The following is a 21,686-nucleotide window of genomic DNA, read 5'->3' on the forward strand; positions in this document are numbered from 1 at the left end:
GGAGGGAGGGAGGGAGGGAGGGAGGGAGGGAGGGAGAGAGAGACCTGCTGTGCAAATACTGAGATTAAAGGTGTGCACTACCATGCCCAGGCATTCGTGGTTCATGGCCTTAGAATTGCCCTGTATTTGGTGTTAGATACTGTAAGTTCTCAGAATGACATCATTTTTGAGCTAAGTAATCTACCCCTAGAAAGGATTAGACTTGCCATTCTGGCCAACCACTAAAGCTGGCTGCAGCTATTTGACAACAACACAGTGTTTAGTATTAAGCATTGCCCTGGGGAAAGCTTTGTTCTTTTTTCTGCCTAATTCTCTGTATCTTCATATTCAGAGCTTCAAGGTAGAATTTGCTTTAAACTGTGAGTTTGTTCCTGTTGAATTCCATGAAATTCGACAAGTGAAAGCCAGTTTTAAGAAGCTGATGAGGGCTTGTATCCCGAGCACCATTCCTACAGACTCGGAAGTGACGTTCCTGAAGGCCCTGGGAGATTCTGAGTGGTTCCCACAGGTAACATCAGGGGAAAGATATTGTGTACTCAGAGAACACCCTAAGAGGGTATACAACCAACATCTGAAAAGTCTTTATTTTCTCCCCTCCACTCCCCATTTTCTTCCTTTGTCATGTGCCCATTGTAAAGGCCTCTCAGTTCCAAGAAACAGTAGGGCCTACGTGTGAGGACAGATTCTTGATCACCTAGGGTTTTTTCTCTGTGTAACTGGAAGTGTGGCATATTGTGCAGGAATGTTGATGTGCAAGGAAGTCAGTCACATGTATTCATAGCTCCCCTGTGCTGTTGTCAAGTCAGCAAGGATCCGGAACAAAAGGTGATTTCTGCATGACTCCACATGCCTTTCCCTCTGACTCTCTTACCTCCCATTTACTTCTGCCTTTCTGTGTCTCTAAATTTCAGTTTCACCCACACACCAGCCATCAATTACTAGATACTCCAAACTACCTAAGGTCTGGGAAAATTAGATATCCGTCATCATTCAGCAAATCACCCTGAAGACATTTCTAATTGAATTTTTATTGAGAAATTAAAGGAAACATGGTTTGCCAATGCACATATGCCTACATTTCTTCCACACCATAGAAAGAAAGGTATTTATGACATACACATTATAGGCAGTAATGCCAGTTTGGCAGAGAGCAGCGTCTCTGCAGTGAAATCTGCTGTCTGTGCTCATGTTCCTTCCTATCTGCAGCAAGCTCTAGTTCCTCCGATTTCTAGTTTGACAGTTTTCTCCAAGTACCCTGTCTGCCTGTTCCTCCCAGTGCTGGAGAGCAAACCCAGGCCCCCATGTAAGCTAACAGATATTTGTCTCTGAGTTACAGCTCCAGCTCCCCCAACTCCCTGTCTAATTCTGATCTGTCAAAGAGAGAGTTATTTCTCCATTGACTATGAGAAATAACCAAGAAATGTCAGCACCCAGGGCAGTGAGTATTATCAAGACACTTAAACTACCGAGAAACATAGCCATATGTGCACTAATATGTTCTCTACCCTGAGGAGGTTCAGAATACTCTTGAGTACCCATGGAAGAAGTTCACTGGCACGTTGCTCTATCCCTAAGCTATGAGCCCCAGCCCCAAATTATCCTCACCACCCAACTCCCATCTACATTTCTGATAGATTCTGTGTTCTGTTCCTTGCCAGAAAGTGGACCTGCACCAGAAATTAAATGCTAAAGATACTTAGTGCTGTTGTTCTACTGTGTTAGCGTATCCTCTCAAGAGCACTCAGTCTGATAGCTGTGCAGTAGGGAAAAATGAAGAACTTTCCCTGTACCTTGCTCCTGTGATTACTTAAATAACCCAGGTCTGTTTTAAATGTGTGTTTTACTTCAAAGATGAGTAATTGTACATATTGTGTCATATCGTGCTCAAAGTATTTTTTAAACTCAAATTTGGGACATATGGTCTTGAACTCTGTACTGTTTATTATTCAGTATGAATTTTGAGTCAGTTGGCCTGGCTTTAGAAGTTAAGCTAGGCATAGTAGTGCATGCCTTAGTCCCACCACTTGGAAGGCAGAGGTAGTCTACACAGAGAAACTTTATCTTGGAAAACCAAAATAAAAAACAAAAACAAACAAACATGTTAAGCTGGGGAGATGGCTCAGCCATTGGAGCCTAGGCTCACAACCACTAGGGTGAGCATAAACAGAAGTTTCTTACTATAGTACACAGTATAAACAAATAGACAGAGTTTCTCGGTGTAACAGCTCTGGCTGTCCTAGAACTCACTCTGTAGACCAGGCTGGATCTGCCTGCCTCTGCCTCCCAAGTGATGGGATTAAAGGTGTGAGCCACCACTGCCAGGAAGAAACATCTTTTTTTTAACCTAATTCTCTTACTATAAAATTCATCCCTTTAGAGGTGCACAGTGCAGTGTTTTATAGCATATTCTCAGTGTTATACAGCAATCACATTAATGCCAGAAAACAGTGAGTCATTAAAATAGAAATTATTATGTTATAGAAAAACAAAACAAGTCCAATTAGAATCTCAGTCTTTTCTACTTTATAATATAATAGGTCTTCCACTAATGAGGAAATGGTACAAGGCCATTTTATTACACCTCACTTGACACCTTTATTAATTAATAGCATTTATTAATTATAACTAATATGACATAATAGATAGATAGTATATTTTGGATATATTCACACTCTATTACCCTCATTGTCCCCCTCCTAATGATTCCATTTGTGACCCCCTGCTGATTCCTTCCCTCTTCCTAATTAACCTCCTTCTATTTTTATGGGTTTTTGTTTTTGTTTTTGTTTTTTGCCTTTGGTGATACAATGCATTTCATTAGAATTGCATGGTGAGGGCGTATTTACAAGACCATGGGGACCTTATCAGTGGTTGTTCCACTAAAGAAAATGCCTCTTCCTCCCCTGGCACCCACATACCTCTCCAGTGAGGGGTTGAGCCTCAGGCGACCTTGCTCCCTTTGTGGGATAGGATGTTGATTACTCCAGTTTTGTACAGGTCTTTTGTAGGTAATCACAGTTACTGTGCGTTCCCAAGTGCAGCAGCCATGACATCTCCAGAGGACAGGATGCCACAACATTCTTCCCTTCTTCCCGGATCTTACATGCTTTCTGTCTCCACTTCCATAATGTTCCCAGTGCTTTGGAGGATGTGGTATAGATCTTCCATTTAGGGTTAAACAGTCAACAGTCAATCTTTCTCATCACTTTCACCAGTTTAGTCTCTACAGTTACCACTACCAACTGCACACAGAAGCTTCCTGACCTAGCTAATGACAGCACTACTCTGTGGGCATGAATGAATTATATAGAAGGCAGTTTGATGGGTAGAACATGTTTACTTAGATAAGCAACAGTAGTAGCCTTCCTACTAGAACCTATGACCTCCCTGGCCATGGGCTTTCACCCAGTTTTACAATAAGCAGACATGAATTTTTCTTCTGTGTAGCAGGCCTCAAATCCAGGCAGGTGCAATTGGTTACCCTCAGTCAGACTTGCCAGTGTTGTCGAGGGGCATTATCTTACCTGTCCAGTTGGTAGGGTTACACACAGGAACCACAGCTGACTAAGGCTATAGAGAATAATTCTTTCCCCTGCAACCTGCATAGCATAGCACCTTCAAGCAGTCTGAGCACTAGACTGATCCAGCTTGACTTCTCAGTGTTCTAAACCAGAGAGGTTAGTATCTAAAGCAGCAGGATCTGACATGTTCTATTTAAGTATATCTGCCTGGGCTAAAGAGAAGTTCAAGCAGTTAAAAACATGTCCTCTTCTTGAAGATAAGCCAAGTTCCCAGCACCCCCTTTGTGTGACTTACAACTGCCCATAAATCCAGCTCTGAGTTCTGACACCTTTGTTCTCCAAAGGCACCTGCATGCATATGGCAAACACACACACACACACACAAATGTAGTTAATAAAATAATCTTTTGCAAAAACAAAAAAAAGGAGTTGGAGAGATGGCTTGGCACTTAAGCACACTTGCTGCTCTTCCCAGATTTAGTTTCCAGCATCCTCATGGTAGCTCACAACTGCCTGTAACTCTCGTTCCAGAGGATCCAGTACCTCCTTCTGACATTCACAGGCTCCTCAGGCACATGCATACTATGCCACACACCATACTCACAGACATATTTATTAAATAAATAGATTTTTAAATTTGCTTATATTTAATTTGATTTGGCAAGAAATTTAACTATTTAAGCATTATGTGGTTCTTTTGCTCAAGTGCTTCATCTCATCTTTTTTTGTTCTCTGAGTTTTCTGTCCTACCCGGTTCCTGCATTCATTACATCCCAAAGAAATCACACAGAGGTCTACATTAGTTATAAACTGTTTGGCCCATTAGCTCAGGCTTCTTATTAACTCTTATAACTTATACTAGCCCATTATTCTTGTCTATGTTAGCCACATCGCTCCGTACCTTTTTCAGCGAAGCAATCACATGCTTCTTCTGTGGCCAAGTCACTACTACAGAGGGGACTTCCTTCTTCCCAGAATTATCCTGTTCTCGTTGACCCACCTCTACTTCCTGTCTGGTTGTCCCGCCTATACTTCCTGCCTGGCTACTGACCAGTCAGTGTTTATTTAAAATATAATTGACAAAATACAGACAATTGTCCCACGCCATTGTTTGATTCTTCAAAATTGATAGTGAGTCTGACTTCTGCTTCTGATCAGCTAGTGCCACATTACAGGTCCCTACAGCATGCGTAAGCTTTATAAATATGGGAGACTTTTAATGCCATCAGAAGTAAACTGGCCAGTTATTAAAATATGTAAGTATGAACCATTCAGGACACAAGAGAAGGTTGTAAAAATATCATTACCAAGCTGTTCATTGAAAATAGGAATGTTTAGGGAGTGTAGAAGACATTAGTAATACAGAGGAGCTTAATTTAGTCAGTGGTTATAGCTCATAATGCAGAGTAAACAAAATAATAAAAAAGCAGCAGTATGGGGCTGGAGAGAGAACTCAGTGGCTAAGAGCACTGGCTGCTCTTCCAGAAGACCTGAGTTCAAATCTCAGTATCCACATGGCAGCTAACATCCACCAGTGCCCTCTTCTGGCCTCCACAGATAGCAGGCACCATAGCAGTACACAGACAAAAATGCAGGAAAAAAATACCCATATACATAAAATAAAATAATAAAAAAGATGTGATCAGTAGCCTCACTAGTCACAGCTCTTGCTTAGGGCTGACTGAAACATGAGAAATAGGATTCTGACCCTGGCCTCCTAACTTCAATTATTTGCATCATTTGAAAAGTAGTTATGGGAGTTGTCAGTCATTCAGTGCCCATAAAATAGATTTATCGATATTAAGAAATAAGAAACATATTTCCATATTAATCTTATATTTCCCTCCCCTGAAAAATGTAATTCAGAAACTGCTGTTTTACCTTGAGAATTGTGCTGTTGTAAGATCGTAAAGTACTTTGAAAGAACAGCATCAAGTGTTACAGCAAGCACTATAAATCTGAAATTGTTTTGAGGAAGCCAGTGGTTAGAGGCATCTGTGCTTGGACCTGATGGTGTGAATTTAACCCATGATCCTAAAAGATAGCAAGAACTAACTCCCAAGAATTGTCCTCTATCCTCCCCGCCCCATAACTCCACAGAACACACAGGCCTGCACTTACACACATACACACTAAAAACAAGTGAATAAATAATTCCTATTTTCATTCTATATTATACAAATTACAATAAGTCAAAAAAGACAATAAGTGCTTGCTCTAACTGTACCTTCTTTTCTCTCTCAGCTTCACAGGATAATGCAGCTGGCTGTGGTTGTATCAGAAGTACTTGAGAATGGGTCTTCCGTTTTGGTGTGTCTAGAAGAAGGCTGGGACATCACTACACAAGTAAATCATTACACATATTTCTCAGTGTTTTATATTTGTATTTCAATGTAGTTTTTACCTTTGAAGTTATTTTATATAATGACTAATGTGTATGGACAGACAAAGTCCCCTGCTAAACAGCCCCTGGCAAGCCATGCCCCTAACAGCTCTGGGTCAAGCATCAGATGTCCTCATCCTCATTAGGTACACCATACAAACTTGCAGCTAGAGCCCTTGACTAACAGTGTGCAACATGGACCACCCTCCTGGCTTTCCTCCAGTCTTTCTCTAACTCTCTCTAAGCCTGTGTTTACTCCAGAATAAAAAAGAAAATGTGTGTGAATGTCAGCAACATTAAGACATTAACCTACTCCCACCAAAGAGTAGAATAGGTTTGAACTGATTGCCCAGTACCATAGTCAACAAACTAGCCAGTTAAAGGATTAAAATCTTAATTCTCTAAAAGAAAACATGGAGCCAAAATGAGTTTGGGTTTTTGTTATTACTGTAAAATTTTAAAATTCATTTGATTATCCATCCTGGAGCAGCTAGTCAACACATTTCCTGTTCAGGTAACCTTGCTTGTGAACTAGCTGTCATCAAAAGAAAGTTCAACAGGACTTGTTTAGCTCTAAAATTAATGAAGTATCCATCCTGCTCTTGACCTAGGTGACATCCCTGGTGCAGTTACTCAGCGATCCCTTCTATAGGACAATCGAAGGCTTCCGGATGTTGATTGAAAAAGAATGGCTCTCTTTTGGTCATAAATTCAGCCAGCGCAGCAGCTTGGCCCTTAACTCTCAGGGCAGTGGTTTTGCTCCCATCTTCTTGCAATTCTTAGACTGTGTGCACCAGGTAAGTGAAGCAAGCTTAGGATGACTTGACCTGAAGGACACACTGCTTGGTAGCTGCTGCCACAGCTCAATCATAAGACATGCTGGGATTGGAGAAGAACATTCCAGTTTCTGAAGTTAGGAATGTTAGTATGGCTGTTGAACTAACCTCCAGATAACTGCTTAGTTCGAGCGTGCTCCACAAAGTGGACTAAACAGCAAAAGTCTGTATGTATGGCATGCCCTGAAATGCCACATTGTGGTCTTCCCAGTTTGGATACGCTCTACCACATGCATGGGCACAAGAATAAGAGCCTCATCCCTTGAGAAATAAATAGGCCCGGCCAGGCAGGCTGATAGGATTGAGAGCCGTGCTTAGGTTAGTGAAGTAACCAAAGTGCCGCTGATAAAGAGGCCATACTGTGTGGCCCAGTCAAATGCAGAGAAGGGAGAAGAGAATAAATCATTCCCCATTCTCTCCATCTTTCTAGACATGGCAGTTAGACTCCCTTCCTGGGTCCTTGCTCAGGATTGGAATGAAGAACAGGGTGCTACTAAGCCTTCATCATGAAGGCAAAATTGGCCTAGGAAAACAGCACTGATGCTGCAGCCTTGTTTTATCCACATCATCATTCTAGGAGGATAAGTAGGTTCTCCCATGTCAAAAATAGCAGGGAACCTCTGAAATATGACTGGGAGGAAAGGTGAAGACAGTTTCAAAACTGAAAGTAGGTCTTCTGAAAAGGCCAACTCAGCATATGACTATATTTTGTTTTGTTTTTATTATGTTAATCATTTGCTTTTTAAAATAATAGCTTCATTGAATTCTCATTTATATATCATATAGTTGGCCTATTTTAAATGTTAAGCTCCATTTTCCATTCACAGAGTTGCAAAATTATCACCACCATTTTAAGACTTGTTTTATCACCCAGAAAACACTCTGTAGCCACTAGCAGTGATTTTTCTATTCCCCTTCCCCATACATGCATGGGGCAGTGCCTGATTGCTCTCTTCTCTTTTTGTGAAAAAGTACTATACTGTAGTCTTAGCCCGCCTGCCAAACAGGATGTGGAGCGCTGATAACAGGGGAATTTAAACTTTGAAACCCTTGCAAGAAATAACATATATGTTCTCTGTTTGAATATTTGCCTTTTTATTGTATTTTGACTCATAGACAAGGGATATTTTAGGGGACAGTTGTGCTTACCTGAGACCAGAGGAGAAAAGTGAGTCTCTTAGCTCTCATTTCTGTAGGTATGAGGATTGGGAACTGCTCTGTATCCTAATTTCAATGGTGATAACTCATATGTATCATGACTAAAACTAATCAAACTGATGCTTACACCGGAGAATTTTTTTTTTTTGGATTTTTCGAGACAGGGTTTCTCCGTAGCTTTCGGTGCCTGTCCTGGAACTAGCTCTTGTAGACCAGGCTGGTCTCAAACTCACAGAGATCCGCCTGCCTCTGCCTCCCGAGTGCTGGGATTAAAGGCGTGCGCCACCACCGCCCGGCTACACCGGATAATTTAAAGAAACTTTATATAATGTTTATTTAAGTAAGAAAAAGTGTAACATCTCAGTACCCTGACTTTCAGAAAGGAAACAGCAGCAGTCTTCCAGCAAAGATCTGTAAAGCTGTGACCAGACAGGCTGGGGAGCTCAGCTGTCACTAGCATTAGGGCAGAAGAGATACCCATGACATTCCAGTTCAGGAGATAGACAGTCAATTTTCCATGCTGTTTTCAGTCACATGTTTTCACTAGCCAAACTGTGTCTGGTAGTCTCAAGCTTGGGGTTTGTCTAGTATATTTTTTCCAGAAACTAACCATCCAGTCTCTTACTCTGAAAAGGGTTATCATGATAACATAAGGCAGGAAAAGACTCTGGGGTCTAGCTACTTTAGCCCCATTTCACCTTAAATACTGTTTGGGGGGCTTCTCTGTATCCTCAGCAGGTTAGTTAGAGTCTGAAATCAATTTCCTTCTGCAGGATTCCCACTATAGCTTTCCTCTTGCCAGCCACTACCACTCTCCCTCTAGTCTCCTCAGCTTCAATATTCTGCTGAACTGGTTTTGGCCTGTTACTATGTTGTCCTTCTCTCCCCATTCATTTCTGGGGTTTTGTTTGACCTACCTTTATAAAGTTCTTACTAGCCAGGCATAGTGATACACCATCTGTAGTTTCAGCACTCAGAAGGCAGAAGCATGAGGATACCCACAAATTATTCCACTCCAGCCAGGTTTGCATAGCAAGTTCCAGGCCAGCCATATCTGCATAGTAAAACTGTAACTTTAAGGGGGTAAAATTCTTTAACATAACTACAATGAGATGTAAATTATATATATATATGTAAATTATATATGTAAATTACAACATAATTACAATGAGATGTAAATTATATGCCTGCTGGATTTAGAATAAATATAATAAATGCTAAATTTTCAAAGTATGGCTATTAAAGCAACCTGGCATAAAAATTAAACTTCTCATAACTGTTTTTCTAAATAGGTAAAAATTAAACGTTGTATATGTATGACCTACTTGGCCCCAAATGAAAAATAAGGCCAACTTTTAAATGAAAACTCAATTGTTTGCAAGTGAAGGCTTCATGACCAACAAAATGTAACTTCAAAGTCTAAAGACTGGACTATGTATTCAGTTCTAACTGTGTCACGTTAAAACTTTTCAACTGAAATATTATTCTTTTAAATTTTCCTGAACCTGCCTTGGATATAGTAGGCCTGTTTGTTTGTTTGTTTGTTTGTTTTTTAAGACAGGGTAGCTCTGACTGTCCTGGAACTAGCTCTTGTAGACCAGGCTGGCCTTGAACTCACAGAGAACCTGCCTCTGCCTCCTGAGTGCTGGGATTAAAGGTGTGCTCCACCACCTCCCAGTCTGAAAATACCTCTTAAAGATAAGTCTTGACAAAGGGTGTGTGTGTGTGTGTGTGTGTGTGTGTGAGAGAGAGAGAGAGAGAGAGAGAGAGAGAGAGAGAGAGAGAGAGAGAGAGAGGAGAGAGAGAGAGAGAGAGACACCTTACTGTAACACTTTAGGGGCTTGACCTTGATAGGTGTCAACTTGGTTAAAGGAAATTATCTTCTCTCAGAGAGAGACTGTTTATCATTTGGAAACAGAAATCTAAGTAGTTAGCAATAGTGCTCTGCTCTTGCTGACTTAATTATATGGTAGTGTTTCATCATCTCCTACACACTGGTTTGAGGCATTAGAAAAATGCCTTCTTTGAATGCCTTTCAAGTGAATAGTGTTTTACATGCCCCTTACTTTTACCAAATAATTTTAATTAGTGCTGTCTTCAGACTTTTTGGTACACAAAACAGAAGCAGGCCCAATAACAATACAAAAATAAGTTCAGAATTTCATAGACACAAGCAAACTTTCCCAGGGTAAAATGTGATCCCTGGTTGTTTAACCATTTATAACACACTGAATTCAAAAGGCTGTATCTATTAGTACTAACAAAGTTACAAAGAAAACAGATGAAGCACCATTCTTAAATTAGAAATTCCTCATCATATAAAAAGCCATTGTTTATGCCAGTATATGCAGGTGTCAGATGAAGAAAAATGCTAGGTCACTGTTTCGTAATAGCAGCATCTGCAGTTTTTTTACTTCTAAAAGTAGTTGACCTAACTGAAGTGATATCATGACAGGATGCTTCCTTTCCTTGAAATAATTGAGCCAAATCTTTCAAAAGAAAAATATAACCAAAACATAAAAATGAAATTTATACCTAGAATTTATTTTTAAAACACAATACCAGGGCTAGCAAAATGAGTCAGAGAGAAAAGGTGCTTCCCACCAAGGCTGAGAACACGGGTATAGTCCCAAGAGCCCATCTGATAAGAGAGCACCACTCCTGTGCATTGTCCTCTGACCTCCACATATAAACACATGTGCACATGTGTTATAGGGAGCCCACCAGAAATGACCACTCAGACAACCGTTTATAGCCAACCGAAAGTCTTTATAATAGCTGGGACTGCACAGGCAGGTATTTAGGACCCAAGTATAGCCCTGAGCATTTAGAACAAGGGGTTTTTATAAGGCAAAAAGCACATCCTAGGTATATCACTCAGCAGCTGTAGGGGGGTGTTTTGTGCAAGAAGGCAGTTTAACAGAAGCTGAAAGAAGCAGTTAGCTGGAAAGGGAGGTTTGCACAAGCAAGAAGTTTAACAGAGTGGGACCTCCGAGGGAGTAGGCCTGAGCCAGGACTTCTGCAGACCCCAGCATATAGGTCTAGGACCTCCAAGGGAGTAAGCAGGAACCAGAGACCTCTGTGGGTCTAAGCTTGAGTCTGGGACCTCCAAGGGAGTAGGCTGGAACCAGAGACCTCTGTTGGTCCAGGTGTGAGTCTGGGACCACCAAGAGAGTAGACCAGAGCCAGAGACCTTTGCGGGACTGGGACCAAGCCAGGGACATTTATGGAAACAGGACTGAGTCAGCTACCTATGTCAGAACAGGCCTGAGACAGCAAACTCCACAGAAGCAGGTACAAGGGAGCAACCACTGAAGGAATAGGCCAGAACCAGAGACCTCTGCAGGTCCGGGCACGAGTCTGGGACCTCCAAGGGAGTAGGCCTGAGCCAGAATCTCTGCGGGTCTGGGTGCAAATCTAGGACCTCTGAGGGAGCAGACAGGAACCAGAGACTTCCGTGGTTTCAGACATGAGTCTGGGATCTCTGAGGGAGTAGGCAAGAACCAGAGATGTCTGCAGGTCCAGACCATGAATCCAGAACCTCCGAGGGAGTAGGCCTGAGCCAGGACCTCTGCCAGAGCAGGCCCATGGTAGCACCCTCAGCAGAAAGAGCCCCAAGGAAGCAATCTCTGTGGGAGCAGGCCCAAACAACCACTGGTCTTGCAAACCTGGGAGCACCCAGTGACCTCCAGGAATGCGGAGTGACCAACAGGGTGACCAGAACTGTGGCCCTGACTGCATCATGAGGAGGAACCATGTGTTAAATAGCCTTTCTTTTTGGAAGACAAGGGCAGGACCATAATAAAATGGAATGGAACCCGAAAAAAAAATTCCAGCATTCGGGAGGCAGAGGCAGGCGGATCTCTGTGAGTTCGAGGCCAGCCTGGTCTACAAGAGCTAGTTCCAGGACAGGAACCAAAAAAAAAGCTATGGAGAAACCCTGTCTTGAAAAAAAAATCCAAATAATAATAATCAAAACACTAAACATACAGAATAAAGAATATTAAGAGCTGCAAAGGAAAAAGGTCAAGTAAAATATAAAGGGAGACCTATCAGAATTACACCAGACTTCTCAGTGGAAACAATGAAAGCCAGAAGGTCCTGGTCAAGCATTATGCAGATATTAAGAGGCCACAGATGTCAGTCCAGACTACTGTCAATCACCATACAAGGACAAAACAAGATACTCCATGACAAAATCAGATTTAACCAATACCTGGCCACAAACCCAGCCCTACACAAAGTACTAGAAGAAAAACTCCAACCCAAGGAAGTTGGCTACATCAACAAAAACTCAGACAATTGATGATCTCAGAACAGCAAGTTCCAAAGAAGGGGGAAACATACAAAATAACGAAAACTAAATTAACAGGAAATAGCAATCACTGGTCATTAATATAAATGGACTCCCTTAATATAAATGGACTCAACTCACCTATAAAAAGACACAGGCTAACAGATTGGATACGAAAACAGAATCCATCCTTCTGCTGCATACAAGAAACACATCTCAACCTCAAAGACTGACATCGCCTCAGAGTAAAGGGTTGGGAAAAAAAATTTCCAATCAAATGGACCTAAGAAACAAGCTGGTGTAGCTATCCTAATACCTAACAAAATAGACTTCAAACTAAAATCAAACAAAAGAGACAAAGAAGAACATTTCATATTAGTCACAGGAAAAATCCATCAAGAGAAAATCTCAATACTGAACATCTGTGCCCTGAATACAAGAGCACCCTCATATGTAAAAGAAACACTTCAAAAGCTTAAATCACAGCTGGGCGGTGGTGGTGCACGCCTTTAATCCCAGCACTCGGGAGGCAGAGGCAGGTGGATCTCTGTGAGTTCGAGGCCAGCCTGGTCTACAAAGGGAGTTCCAGGACAGGCTCCAAAGCTACAGAGAAACCCTGTCTCGAAAAAACCAAAACCAAAACCAAAAAAAAAAAAAAAGCTTAAATCACACATTAAACCCCACACACTAATAATGGGAGACTTCAACACTCCCCTCTCACCACTAGACAGGTAAGTCAGACAAAAAAATTAACAGAGAAATGAGGGAACTAACAGATGTTATGACTCAAAGGGATTTACCGGGCATCTATAGAACATTTCATTCAAAATTAAAGAATATACCTTCTTATCAGCACTTCATGGAACCTTCTCAAAGATTGGCCACATACTAGGTAACAAAACAAACTCAACAGGTACAAAAAAAAATTGGAACAACCCCATGTATCTTACCAGATCACCATGGCTTAAAATTAGAATTCAATAGCAACACTAGTTCCAGACAGCCCACAAACACAAGGAAATTAAACAATGCTTACCTGAAGCATCAGTGGGTTAAGGAAGAAATAAAGTAAGAAAGACTTCCTAAAATTCATTGAAAATGACCACACAACATACCCAAATTTATGGGACACAATGAAAGCAATGTTAAGAGAAAAGGTCATAGCACTAAATGACTACATAAAGAAGCTGGAAAAAAATCCCACACTGGTGACTTAACAGAACACCTGAAAACTCTAGAACAAAAAGAAGCAAACTCACCCAGGAGAACTAGTTGGCAGGAAATAATCAAATTGAGACCTCAAATCAACAAAATAGCAACAGAAAACAATACAAAGAATGAGATAAAGAGTTGGTTCTTCGAGAAAATCAACATCATAGATGAACCTTTATCCAAACCAACCAAAAAGCAGTGAGAAAATATCCAAATTAACAAAATCAGAAATGAAAATGAGGACATAACAACAGACACAGGAAATTCAGAGGATCATCAGGTCATATTTCAAAAACCTGTACTATGCAAAATTGGAAAACTTAAAGGAAATGGACAATTTTCTGGATAAATATCATTTACCAAAATTAAATCAAGACCAGATAAGCAAATTAAATAGACCCAAAACTGCTAAAGAAATAGAAACAGTCATTAACAGTCTCCCAACCAAAAAAAAAAAGCCAAGGGTCAGATGGTTTCAGCTCAGAATTCAACAAGATTCAAAGAAGAACTAATACCTATACTCTTCAAATTGTTCCACACATTAGAAACAGAAGGAACATTGCCAAACTCTTTTTATGAAGCTACCCTGATACCCAAATCACATAAAGACATTACTAAGAAAGAGAATTACAGACCGATCTCACTCATGAACATTGATGCAAAGATAAGAAAATACTGGCAAATTGAATCCAAGAACACGTCAGAACCATCATCCACCATGATCAAGTTGGCTTTATCCCAGAGATGTAGGGATGGTTCAACATACGAAAATCTGTTGATCCACCATGTAAACAAACTGAAAAATAAAAACCATATGATCATCTCATTAGATGCTGAAAAAGCTTTCAACAAAATACAACATCCCTTCATGATAAAGGTCTTAAAGCAGGGATTTCAAGGAACATACCTAAACATAATAAAAGCAATCTACAGCAAGCCAACAGCCAACATCAAACTAAATGGAGAGAAACTCACAGTGATACCACTGAAATCAGGAAGAAGATAAGGTTGTCCACTCTCACTATGTCTATTCAATATAGTTCTTGTGGTCATAGCAAGAGCAATAAGACAACAAAAGGAGATCAAGGGGATACAAATCAGAAAAGAAGTCAAATCCTCACTATTTACTGATGATATAATAGTTTACATAAGCGACCCCCAAAATTCTACCAAGGAACTTCTACAACTTATAAACACCTTTAGTAATGCAGCAGGATACAAGATTAACTCAAAAAAATCAGTATCCCATTTTTACACAGCTGATAAATGGACTGATAAAGATATCAGAGAAACATCACCATTCACAATAGCCGCAAATAGCATAAAATATCTCAGAGTAACTCTTAAGTAAACAAGTGGAAGTCCTGTATGACAAGAACTTGAAATCTTTGGAGAAACAAATTGAAGAAGACACGAGAAAATGGAAAGATCTTCCATGCTCTTAGGTAGATAGAATTAACATAGAAAAAATGGCGATCTTACCAAGATCAATCAATATTAAAAGACAATGGAAAACTTTGCTTTAAAACCATTTGTGTGAAGTTTGTCAGTTTTCAGCTGAATAGGAAGCAGGCAACAGTCTTGAATATATCATGAAGCCATCAGTTACAACTATTTTACCAATCTACATGGCTGAATTTTAGAGTAACCAATGTCTGGGGGCAGCTGGACCGATCCCGTGATGTCTCAAGGAAGGAACCAGTCTTAAATAAGCAAAATAGCTTTTGCACTTGGGTTGGGACCTTCACAGTGTTGGCACAGTAACTGTGAGGAGGAACATGACTACACAATGCCCATCAAAATCCCAGCAAAGTTCTTCATAGACGTCGAAAGGACAGTACTCAACTTCATATGGAAAAGCATAAAACCCAGAATAGCCAAAACAATCCTGTACAATATAAAGGAACTTCTAGAGGCATCACAATTCCTGACTTCAAACTCTACTACAGAGCTATAGTACTGAAAACAGCCTGGTACTGGCATAAAAACATACAGCAGGGCCAATGGAACAAATCAAAGTCCCAGATATTAATCCATATACCTAAGAACACCTGATTTTTGTCAAAGAAGCAAAAAATATCAAATGGTAAAAAAGTCTAACAAATGGTGCTGGCATAACTAAATATCAAATGTAGAAGAATGAAAATAGATCCATATCTATCAGCATGCACAAAACTCAAGTTCAAATGGATCAAAGACCTCAACATAAAGCCAACCACTCTGATCCTCATAGAAGAGAAAGTGGGACGTACACTTAAATACATTGGCACAGAAGACCTCTTCCTAAATATAACCCTAGTAGCACAGACGCTGAGAGAAACAATAAATTCTCCTGAAGCTGAAAAGCTTCTGTAAAATAAAGGGCATGGTCAACAAGACAAAAAGACAACCTACAGAATGGGAAAAGATCTTCACCAACCCCACATCAGACAGAGGTCAGATCTTCAAAATATACAAAGAACTCAAAAAATTGGACACCAAAAGATCACATAATCCAATAAAAAAAATGGAATACAAACCTAAACAGAGAACTCCCAAAAGAGGAATCTAAAATGGCTAAAAGACACTTAAGGAAATGTTCAACATCCTTAATCATCAGAGAAATGCAAATCAAAACAACTCTGAGATTCCATCTTACACCTGTAAGAATGGCCAAAATCAAAAACACTGATAATAACTTATGCTGGAGAAGCTGTGGGGTAAAGGGAATACTTCTGCATTATTGATGGGAATGCAAGCTGGTACAGCCCCTTTGGATGTCAGTGTGGTGATTTCTCAGAAAATTAGGAAACAGCCTTCCTCAAGACCCAGTAATACCACTTTTGGGTACATATCCAAAGGATGCTCAATTGTGCCACAAGGCCATGTGCTCAACTATGTCCATAGCAGCTTTGTTTGTCATAGCCAGAATCTGGAAACAACCTAAATGCCCCTTGACCAAAGAATGGATAAGGGAAGTGTGGTACATTTACACAATGGAGTATTATACAGCAGAAAAAAGTAATGGCATCTCAAAATTTTCAAGCAAATGGATCTAAAAAACATCATATTGAGTGAGGTAACCCAGATCCAGAAAGACAAGAATCATATGGACTCATCAGTGACTTTTAGACTTAAATAAAAAAAAAAAAAGGCAGCCTACAGTTCACAATCCCTGAGAACCTAGACTACAATGAGGACCCTAAGAGAGACATACATGGATCTAATCTCCATGTAAAGTAGAAAAGGACAAGATCTCCTGAGTAAATTGGGAGCATGGGGACCATGGGAGAGGATTTAAGGGGAGAGAGAGAAAGGGAGGGAAGCAAAGAAAAATGTATAGCTCAATAAATTCAATAAAAATGATTAAAAAGTAAAAAAAAAAAAAGTTTAACAGAAACTTGGAATAGTTACCTGGGGCATCTTGACCTCTGATACTTAAAATAAAGTTGGGTAATTTTCCGTGGGAGTCTCCATGAAGGAGATCAATTTCTAATTAAACCTAAAATGACCTCAGCAAGAATACAAGATGGAGGAAACTCTGCACTGTCCTGCCCTTTCACACCTCCACAAACATATATACTAAATGGATAAATGTTTTTTAAAATAATTATTAATTTTTAAAAACATAGTACCAAAGGGGAAAATATGTATAATATGAATGAAAATATGAAGTACAAGAAATTATCCTTTTAATTCAATCCTTGAGCATGTCCTAGAACCTTTTCGTGCTGTCCCTCTTTAAGAACCTATCAGTGCTGAATGTGCCTTCAGAGTTTATTTACATTGTAAATTGGCTCACTCTAGCCTGATGTAGTCATGTTCCTCCTCACAGTTACTGTGCCAACACTGTGAAGGTCCCAACCCAAGTGCAAAAGCTATTTTGCTTATTTAAGACTGGTTCCTTCCTTGAGACGTCACGGGATCGGTCCAGCTGCCCCCAGACATTGGTTACTCTAAAATTCAGCCATGTAGATTGGTAAAATAGTTGTAACTGATGGCTTCATGATATATTCAAGACTGTTGCCTGCTTCCTATTCAGCTGAAAACTGACAAACTTCACATAAATGGTTTTAAAACAAAGTTTTCCATTGTCTTTTAATATCATGAGTTCTAAAGCCTTATATGATGGGCTAGCATAGTACAAGATACACTGTTAGTCCTTCTTAAATCTTACTTTGTAAGGTCTTTTTTTATTTTCAAGGCAGAGTTTTTCTGTGGTACAGTCCTGGAACTCACTCTGTAGACCAGGCTGGCTTCGAACACACAGCAGTCCACCTGCCTCTGTCTCCCGAGTACTAAGGTTAAAAGTGTGCACCACCACCACCCAGCTACTTAATTGTTGTTAGTGTGTCTTAGACCATAGGTCTCACATAATCCACTGCACACTCTAGTTTCCTATCCCTTCTCACCTGAGAGCACAATCCAGGTTTGTTGCAGCATATTCCCAAGGTGCTGATACTGCTCAAGTATCATTGTAGTATTTTTTTATTTTATTTTTTAATTGAGCTATCCATTTCCCCCACTTCCCTTCCTTCCCATTGTAGATTTTTTTTTTTTTTTTGGTTTTTCGAGACAGGGTTTCTCTGTGGTTTTGGAGCCTGTCCTGGAACTAGCTCTTGTAGACCAGGCTGGTCTCGAACTCACAAAGATCCGCCTGCCTCTGCCTCCCAAGTGCTGGGATTAAAGGCGTGCGCCACCACCGCCCCGCTCCATTGTAGATTTTTTTTAAATAGGTCTTTTAAGTTTTACAAAAAACCTAATGGCACATGGACAAAAATAACAATAAATTTATATTTCTCTAAGTTCCATCTCATGTTCAATTCTTACTTATGTAAGTGAAACTGTCAGGTTTTACTACATATGTAAAATAAAACTAAAATGTCTACAGTTTAGTCCTTTAACCATGTACCTTGAATCTTTAGCAATATACATACAAGATTATTATTTAAAGAGTATTTAGATGATGTCTGAGAGAAACATACAAGATTCAGTAGAGTTAGTTTACTGACTGACATGCCTGTCATTCCAGACACAACATAAAGTTAAATTGTTTGATGCATACTTGCCTTGATGCTCTGAAAAGCTTCTGATCAATAATGAAAAATATTGATGAAGCCCAAAAATATTCTTTGAGATCAGTAAAACTGATGAACTACTACAGGGAAAAAAGGGGGATGTAACATGAGGGCCAGCTTGTGGGAGGTTTCTGTCCCACCCAGTCCCTCAGCCGTTTAGTCCCAGAGAAAATCACACAGAAAGTCTACATTAGGTTATAAACTGATTGGCCCATTAGCTCAGGCTTCATATTAGCTATTATAACTTATATAGCCCATTGTTCCAATATATGTTAGCCACATGGCTCAGTACCTTTTACAGCAGGGCAGGTCACATCTTGCTTCTTAGGTGGTTGAGACAGGACTGGAGAAAGAGCTTCCTTCTTCCCAGACTTCTCCTGTTCTCATCACCCCGCCTCTACTTCCTGTTTGGTTGACCCACCTTTACTTCCTGCCTGGCCAATCAGCATTTATTTAAAACATGATTGAAAGAATACAGAAAATTCTTTTGCACCAGGGGGATTAATTGATTACCCATGTTAGAAATGAACATCACCTGGTGCTGGAGAGATGGCTCAGTGGTTAAGAGTATTGCCTGCTCTTCCAAAGGTCCTGAGTTCAATTCCCGGCAACCACATGGTGGCTCACAACCATCTGTAATGAGGTCTGGTGCCCTCTTCTGGCCTGCAGGAATACACACAGACACAATATGATATGCATAATAAATAATAAATAAATATTTAAAAAAAAAAGAAATGAACATCACCACTCGCAGCATACCTCTTTATAACAACTCTGTGTGCCGTAGCCAAGGGATGGAAAAGCTCCCTCTACCCACAGGGGAGTAGGTGTGGTGATCAATACAGTGGAATACCATCTGTAATAAAAGAAGCATGAACGGATAATTAAGCAGCATGGATCATTCACAGATAATTGTGCTTAGTGATGTAAAGCAGACAGATCTTATTTGTGTAAATAAGCGAAATGGGCACATTTTCTCCTTAGGAAGCTCTACTACCCACACCTTCATTCGTAGTGGTTTCTTAGGAAGTTTTCAAAATTCTTCTCCTAAGCATATTAAATATCAGAATATTTAGGAAAAACTTCACACACTTGTGAAACAGGAGGGTTCTGAAGAAAATAGTCATTAAGAGTAGCATTAAAGTAGCCTTCAAACGTTTTTGTGGGCCGGATCCCTGGTAGAAGCCCGAACCTTTCTTCCTCTGGAAATGATGAGCCTGGGCTGGTCTAGCTTGTGATTACTCCTTATAGCCTACCCCATCTGATTTACACTGCAGTTTCTTCCTCCCTAAGGCTCAGATGATAAAGAGCCAGGTTTCATCCTCATGCACTTGTCCCCTTCACTGTCTAGCTGACCTACTCTATAAGTCACCAGCTCTCAGTGTGTGCCCTGGTTCTGAGCCAAACGACATGACATCAAAGGACAGGACAGGGAGGAAACCAGAAGTCTGAACGTTGCTTGAGAAGGGACCAGGAAGACTGGGTGTGGGTGTTGCTCAGCGGCTCAGAACTTGCTTACTATGTGCAGGCCCTGGATTCAGTCCCCAGCACCACCAGAAGAGAAAAAAAAAAAAGCCAAGCATGGTTGCACACACCTTTAATCCTGCACTTGAGAACCAGAGACAGATGGATCTCTGAATTTGAGGCCATCCTGCTTTCCATGGTGACTAGGTCAGTCAGAGTTGCAAAACGAGACCCTGTCTCCTTAAATCTCCCCTGCCCCCCAAAAATGCAGAAATTCTCATTTGAATGAAAATTGCTGTATTAAAATATAGTTGGCAAACGTCTAACAAAGCAAGAGAGGGAAGTGTTTTTATAATTTATTTTCCATTACAGAAATGGATTCTTTTTCTTAAGACAAGGTCTTACTTGCTATTCTGGAACTCCCAAGAGATCATTCTGCCTCTATCTCCTAAGTGCTGGGATTAAAGGCACTACCACAACAGGCCAGAGAAACTTATTTTTATGTCCAGTGATAATGCTCTAAAATAATGTCAGTCTGAGTTTTATTTAATTATAACTATAAACTCTCCAACTAGTCCTAGTCTTTCTAATTAGTTGTTCTTTATACTGTAGTCACAGGAAACTCATAGAGTCTAGTCCTTTATCTTTACTGGTGCTGGAGAACTGTCTGTAATCTATTAATCATGTTTTAAATAAACGCTGATTGGCCAGGCAGAAAGTATAGGCAGGAAAACCAGACAGGAAGTAGAAATGATGTAATGAGAACAGGAGAATTCTGGGAAGGAGGAAGTTGATTCCTCCCACTCCTGCCCAGACCACTGAAGCAGCAGGATGTGATCTGCCTCACTGAAAAAGGTACTGAGCCACATAGCTAACATAGATCAGAAAAATGGGTTAGTTAAGATGTGAGAATTAGCCAGTGAGAGGCTAGAACTAATGGGCCAATCAGCTTATAATTTATAGAAACCTATGTGTGATTTTCTTTGGGGCTAAATAGTTGTGGGGTACCAGGCGGGACAGAAACAGAAACAAGCAGGCCTGGCCCCGTTCATGCTACACTTTACAAATGAGAAAACTCATACTTAACAACAGATGCTTACAGTTACAAAAGGAGTCACATTCCCCGTTATTCAGAATATGTCAAGGAGGAGGCACCACAGTTACAGGTCTACTATGTATGCTTCAGAAACTTTTAATGCAATCAAAAAGACAATAAGAAAATATTGTATGTGTGAGAGAGAAAGAAGACAGTAGAGAGAACTTATCACAGAAATCTAGGGGTCTAACCAGATGGCAAACTTTTTAAAATTCTATTTTTAATGGGTGGGGTGTTTTTGGTAGCTTCATACATAAATAGTGCATCTACATCACTCCCACCCCTCCAATTCCTCTCTTGTCTCCCCTCCCAAATTCATGATCTCTTCAATTATTGTTACGTGTGTGTGTGTGTGTGTGTGTGTGTGTGTGTGTGTTTGTGTTTGTAAAGAGAGAGAGAGAAAGCACTTATTGTGTTTGTTTAGCTTTGTTTTTATGTGTACACATATCCAGGGCTGACCCCTTGGGATTGGACAACCTAAGTAGGAATTCATCCTCATCCCTGGAAGAAATGGACTCTCCTTCCTTAACAGCCATTATCCACCTGTAGTTCTTCATCTAGGTGTTGAACTGTGTGGAATTTCCTGTCAGCAGGGGCTTGTCAGCTGGTGTTGTCATGCTGGTCTTATTCAGACACCCATATTGAGAGTTCATGGGTTCAATTTC

General features: G+C 40.3%; 1 protein-coding gene across 3 annotated transcripts in view; it reads left to right on the plus strand.

The window, feature by feature from the left end:
* The window catches only part of Sbf2 (SET binding factor 2), a 411,329-nt gene that overhangs the window by 374,174 nt on the left and 15,469 nt on the right, over nucleotides 1-21,686 (plus strand). For all 3 annotated transcript variants that reach the window (XM_041666238.1, XM_041666239.1, XM_041666240.1), the window contains 3 exons: nucleotides 332-508; nucleotides 5,766-5,867; nucleotides 6,516-6,701. In XM_041666238.1, coding sequence (XP_041522172.1) covers nucleotides 332-508; nucleotides 5,766-5,867; nucleotides 6,516-6,701 — 465 coding nt within the window. The remainder of the gene's footprint in view (nucleotides 1-331; nucleotides 509-5,765; nucleotides 5,868-6,515; nucleotides 6,702-21,686) is intronic.

This window comes from Microtus oregoni, unplaced genomic scaffold (assembly GCF_018167655.1).
Source record: "Microtus oregoni isolate MIOR12 unplaced genomic scaffold, Mior012 000016F_ref0000370, whole genome shotgun sequence".
In the NCBI taxonomy this organism is placed as follows: domain Eukaryota; kingdom Metazoa; phylum Chordata; class Mammalia; order Rodentia; family Cricetidae; genus Microtus; species Microtus oregoni.